This window comes from Tachysurus fulvidraco, chromosome 23 (genome assembly GCF_022655615.1).
Source record: "Tachysurus fulvidraco isolate hzauxx_2018 chromosome 23, HZAU_PFXX_2.0, whole genome shotgun sequence".
NCBI classification, from domain to species: Eukaryota; Metazoa; Chordata; class Actinopteri; order Siluriformes; family Bagridae; genus Tachysurus; species Tachysurus fulvidraco.
Window position 1 is genome coordinate 18,741,143 of NC_062540.1, and position 6,000 is coordinate 18,747,142.

Below are 6,000 nucleotides of genomic sequence, written 5' to 3' on the forward strand. Positions count from 1 at the left end.
AATCACTGTTTTTTCTTTTGCATTATGACACTTTAACTCTGGATTTCAACAACACAGTACCACTTTATACACACTATACTGGACATGGACACTTTAAGGACAATAATAAAACCATACGCATTTATGTATATTTATGTATATACATGATTTTTCACTTATATTTTCATATTTTCTTATTTTATATAATTTCTTTTTATATAGTTGATACTTTTTTATTTATCTACCTCCCTTTGGCTATATTTATTTATTATATCCCAAATTGCATTCTGTATGTTTGAATACCGGACAGATGCAAAAAGCATTTCACCGCATGTCCTACTCTGAAAGTGTGAAAGTGAAAGTGAAGTAACATACGGCTAAGTATGGTGACCCCTACTCAGAATTCGTTCTCTCCATTTAACCCATCCAAAATGCGCACACACACAGCAGTGAACACACACACCGTGAACACACACCAATAGCAGTGGGCAGCCATTTATGCTGCAGCACCCGGGGAGCAGTTGGGGGGATTCGGTCCTTCCTTGCTCAAGGGCACCTCAGTCGTGGCCGGCCAGAGACTTGAACCCCCAACCTTCAGGTTACGAGTCAGACTCTCTAACCATTAGGCCACGACTGCCCACGACTCTGTATGTATGTGTATGTGACAAATAAATTTTGTTTTGATTGATTTGATGTCCTCTCAGGGAGTTTTTCCTTATTTATTTTATCCTTATTTCTTCTTCTTCTTCTTCTTCTTCTTCTTCTTCTTCTTCTTCTTCTTCTTCTTGTTATTATTATTATTATTATTATTATTATTATTATTATTATATATTTATTTCTTATTTCTCTCTCTTCTGTTTCCTTACTTCTGTACAGCTGTTTTTGAGCCAATGGGAAATTAATAAAAAATAATAAATTTAATCGGATTGAATCTTAAGTATAAACAAACAAACAAACAAACAAATAAGATTTACGACGTACGGAGAACGAATTTTCCAAAAATAATAAGAAATGTAGAATAAGTAAATATTGACATTTTGTCATTGTGTTTAAAATACAGTCAAATATTTATTCTTTAAGGAAAAGAACGGAATCCGTCTATAAAAAAAGAAAAAGAAAGAAACATAATTACAGAATATTTCAGCAGGACTGATAGTAATTAGCATTTCTATTTTATTTTATTTTAATAATACTGTATTTTATATTATACGTTTTAATTAGAACTTTTATTTTGCCTTAAACCGGAAGTTGTGTTTTTTCCGCGGTTAGCATTAGCCTGCCGGTCGTTCGGTCGGCTTTTCGTGTATTTATACGTATTCTGTTATTAACATTATATTAATTAGGTGTATGTATAGATATTATTGTTGCGTTATAGTGTAATCAGCTTGTTTTTTTTCTGTAAAACCTCGGACTATTTATTTATTCCGAACGGTAATGTAGAAAAACCCTTTTTCCTGTGTTTACAAACGCTGTATTTCAGCTTCAGATCCGGTTTGATTCTATACCGTGATGTATAAAGTATTAGAAAGCGATACTTGAGTAAAAGTACAAATATCGTGCTTTTATCGTGAAAACAAGAAAAAGACTTTGGTAGAAGTGAAAATTACCTTTTAGAATATTACTCAAGTAAAAGTCTTAAAGTATCTGATATATACTGTACTTTAGTATCAAAAGTGATTAGATTAGATTAGATCAGATCAGATTAGATTCAACTTTATTGTCATTGTGCAAGGTACATGTACAGAGTCAATTAAATGCAGTTAGCATCTAACCAGAAGTGCATAGATGGCTTATTTACAAGTGACAGTGTAATAAATAAGGGTATGAGGTTATACAGAAGGTGTAGTAATATGTACATATAACTGAATAAGGGTATATATATATATAGTGGTTTTTTTTTTAATATAAGTATGATACAGTATGAAGTAGTATGACAGATATAGCTGTACAAAAGGAATGTCATTATGAATACATCTATTTATATATATATATATATATATATATATATATATATATATATATATACAGACTAGACAGAATAAATATGGATGGAGACAGAAGTGTAATGATAGTTTTTGGGTGGTGCAAGGATGCATGATTTTAAAGTGTGCAAATTAGTGCAAAACACAGAAGAAAAGTGACAGTGCAGTGGTGATTTTTAACACAATTTAAGCTGTTCAGTGCAGAAACAGCCACGGAGAAAGAAACTATTTTTCAGTCTATTTGTTCTGGCTCTGAGACAACGGTAGCGTCTGCCCGATGGGAGAAGTGTAAACAGTCCGTGGTTGGGGTGAGAGGGATCTTTGATGATGCCCCTCGCCCTTTGCAAACAGCATAATTTTCTGATATTTAATGTACTTAGAACTTTGATTGTGAACTTTATTGTGGCTTTCTTATAGTAAAGAAGCACACACACAGGCCACCTATGTCCAGCAGCTACTAATATGCCAGTCATTAGTTGAAACTGGAAAGGTGTCTGTTCATCTTCAAAAGAAGCTGGTTTTCAAAGAATTCATTGTCATACTCTTCTTGGCGTAAAAACAAGTCCTGCGATGCTAAATATGGTTGTGCTTCCTAATCCTTTGGCAACATTAAGCTGAAATAGAGCGTGCGGAGCTGCGTAATGCAATCTAGGAGCAGTGATTGGCCAAACCTCCCTTATTACAGTCGCACACATTTCTTCAGATTTTATTTTGTAGTAAGGAGTAACGAAGATGCTTAGTGGAAATATAACGGAGTAAAAGTATACATTTTATCTAGGAAATGTAGTGGAGTAAAAGTGAAAGTTGACATAAATTTAAATAGCGAAGTAAAATACAGATACGTGAAATTTCTACTTAAGTACAGTAACGAAGTATTTGTACTCCGTTACATTACAACGCTGATTCTAGAAGCCTTATGAACTAACCCGGTTTTAGAGTATCACCCTAAAGATGCTGGCCGAGTTTGGCGTAGATGGCTCGAAAGCTTGCAGAGTTATAAACCTCTAAAGTTTATATTGGGTGCCAATTTGATACCCGGTACCGTGAGTACCGGTACTCAGATCACTTAGAAAAGTGACCAGGGTCTACGACATATCCGCATGTGGCTCGAAAGCCTTAGGAGGAGTTAATCTTGCTAAATTTTTGTCTCAGAAGAATAAGCAAAACAGAATGTTGGCTTCTGCAAACCAACACAATGGGGTCCAGTAGCAGGTCCTGATCCTGAGCTAAAATGTGTAATGGATTGTTACTGAGATTGAGAAATGAGGCTGATTTGCGTATAGCTTTCAGTCGACTTTGTAGTGTGCCGTACAGTGAATGATGCGGGGAGTTAAATGTGTAGAGTCTTTCACGTTTCATCCTATTTTTCTTTTTAAAGGAAATCAGATTTTAAAAATGGATCTAAAACTCGATATACATTAAGTGCAAACACCATATAGTAGGAAATGTGAAGGATTTCTCAGACCGTTTCACAATTCTGTGTGTATTCGTGTATATTTTTTAATTAGTCCTTTTTTTTTTTTTTTTGCACGGTGCAGCCGTCGCTTGTCATGGCCGACCCAGCACGTGTAAAAAACGAACAAGGAAACGATGCCACGGCTTCGAAAAGCTCTCACCAGGATAAAAATGCAGGTGAGGGTTCGAGCGGCGGAAACGCAGCTTCAGAGACGACGACGAATCAGACCACTACAAAACAGGAGGAAAAAGTGGTGAGATGTGACCCAGTGCACACAGCATTCCAAATACGATAACTACACCCAGACACAAGAACAGAGTAGGAACGGGCGTTTTGGCCCCTAACCGTTTACTTCTCCTCCTGCAGGGCGTCACGAAGGAAGGGACCGGGGCAGACGAGGATGACGAAGCACACTCGAGCGCTCATCCTTCGTCTGCTAAAAAACTGAAAGTGGAGCCGGACAAGAAGAAGGAGAAGAAGCAGAAAGTGGACGAAGACGAGATCCAGAAGATGCAGTGAGTCTTTCTGTGCGGAAAAGATTTTCGTTCGAGACAAAAAGAACTCGGACGTTTAGTGACGAAGTGTGTGTGTTGTGCAGAGTGTTGGTGTCTTCGTTCTCTGAGGAGCAGCTGAACCGCTATGAAATGTACCGACGCTCAGCTTTCCCTAAAGCAGCCATTAAAAGGGTAAGAGAAACAGAAATCATCACCGTCTCACAAAAATGGAAACATTATGGGTAAATTTGGGGTGTAGAAGTAACTACTAACAATCGAATTTAATTCAGTTTAAACTGTATTACTTTTAATATAATAGATTATTAAATATGAGAGATGGCACAGATCTGAAAGATTGGATTTTTGCTATTTCTTGACCGGCACAACTGCCAGAGCCGCTGACCAATCAGATTTGAGACTTCAACAACACTGTACAACAATGATGATTATTATTATTTCAGCTTATTCAGTCCATCACGGGATCATCTGTGTCTCAGAACGTCGTTATCGCCATGTCCGGAATCTCCAAAGTGTTCGCCGGAGAGATTGTTGAAGAAGGTGAGAAGGTTCCTATTTAAAACATGAAGTGTAACTGTGGTTGTGCTTGTGCTGTTGTTAAGTTGTGTGTGTGTGTGTGTGTGTGTAGCACTGGATGTGTGTGAGAAGTGGGGAGACACTCCTCCTCTGCAGCCCAAACACATGAGGGAGGCGGTGAGGAGACTGAAGAGCCGGGACCAGATCCCCAACACCAAATACAAGCGCATCCTCTTCCACTAAACACACACAGCTACAGTGATTCTCTTGTCTAAAATTTAAAGGAGCCATCTGTACTGTTTGGACATCACAGGTCAATGAGTCCATTAGGTAAACAGCCATGATAATACGCACAAGCTTCCTGACAGGCTCTTATGAATCTGTGTATAGTTTGAGGTTTTTTTTTTTTTTTTTTTTAGGTTTTAGAGCCGAAGCCTTTTTCCAGGGCCAGAAAAAGGAAGAAAGTAGCTTAATGTGCTCCAAGGAAATATCGCGACTCACTGCTTTTCTGTGACATCTGTAAAAGTTAGACGATTAACACTTTGAAACATTACAGACTGCACCTTTAATATTCCGGGTAACAAACTCAAACAGATGCTGTTTAATTATCAGTAAACAGGGAGCGAGTCGGAGGGCATTGGGAAAGGGTTTTTTTTGCCCCAAAGTGAGACCACACCGTCTCATTCCTGTTTGTGCTGTAGGTAGTAACAGTTGAAGAGAAAAGAATATTGTTTCCTTTCACTATGACATTGAGGTACTGTCATTGCTAACATGCTAACCGGAGCGTCAGCCCTTATCTAACTTACTTCGGTCCGTCTCGAACAGCCCTGATAACAATTAAACGAAAGGAATTGTGACCTACAGCATTTGAGGGTTTTATACACCTGAGGGACTGAAAACTTCAATCAGTGTTCTTGTGTTTTATGTGGTGCTAAGTTTGGTGTATAGTGTTTGCTCTTCACTGTAAATACTGCTTAAGCTTCAATTCTTTTGTTCATGCAGATGATTTTGGTTTAAATAAACAGCTTCTGCATTTGTAAAGCGTCTTTTCTCTCTCATCACGGTTAAGATCTTCACTGCTCCCTGTTAAATAACAGCTACTGAATGTGTGGAACTGGAATATTCATTTCATTACGTGACAGAAAAACGCCATCAATACAGCCAGATGCTGTGAATATAAAAAGTGAAAATGAGCCCACACACACACACACTAGTGTTTAGTGTGTTGTCATGTAAGGGAAAATACGTTAACAATTCCAAAATACAATAGCAAAATCAGAAAATGCAAAAATAAATAAATAAATTAACCACTAGGCCTGTGGTAGCCTAGTGGTTTAGGTGTTGGGCTACCGATCGCAAGGTTGTGAGCTCAATCCCAGGTCCACCAAGCTGCCTCTGTTGGCCCCTGAGCAAGGCCTTAACCCTCAATTGCTCAGCTGTATAAAAATGAGATAATGTAAGTTGCTCTGGATATAAGGGCGTCTGCAAAATGCTGTAAATGTAAATAAATAAAACAAAATCAGCAAAAAGCCAATTAAGAAAACAACAACAAAAA

At 37.7% G+C, this 6,000-nt stretch overlaps 1 protein-coding gene across 1 annotated transcript; it reads left to right on the top strand.

The window, feature by feature from the left end:
• Positions 1-1,223: 1,223 nt before the first annotated feature.
• taf11 (TAF11 RNA polymerase II, TATA box binding protein (TBP)-associated factor) lies at positions 1,224-5,486 on the top strand. The gene is made up of 6 exons (XM_027159211.2): positions 1,224-1,410; positions 3,500-3,670; positions 3,784-3,932; positions 4,016-4,103; positions 4,373-4,469; positions 4,558-5,486. The coding sequence occupies exons 2-6, from the start codon at positions 3,512-3,514 to the stop codon at positions 4,686-4,688; spliced, it is 624 nt and encodes a 207-aa protein (XP_027015012.2). The 5' UTR covers positions 1,224-1,410; positions 3,500-3,511; the 3' UTR covers positions 4,689-5,486.
• Positions 5,487-6,000: the final 514 nt, after the last annotated feature.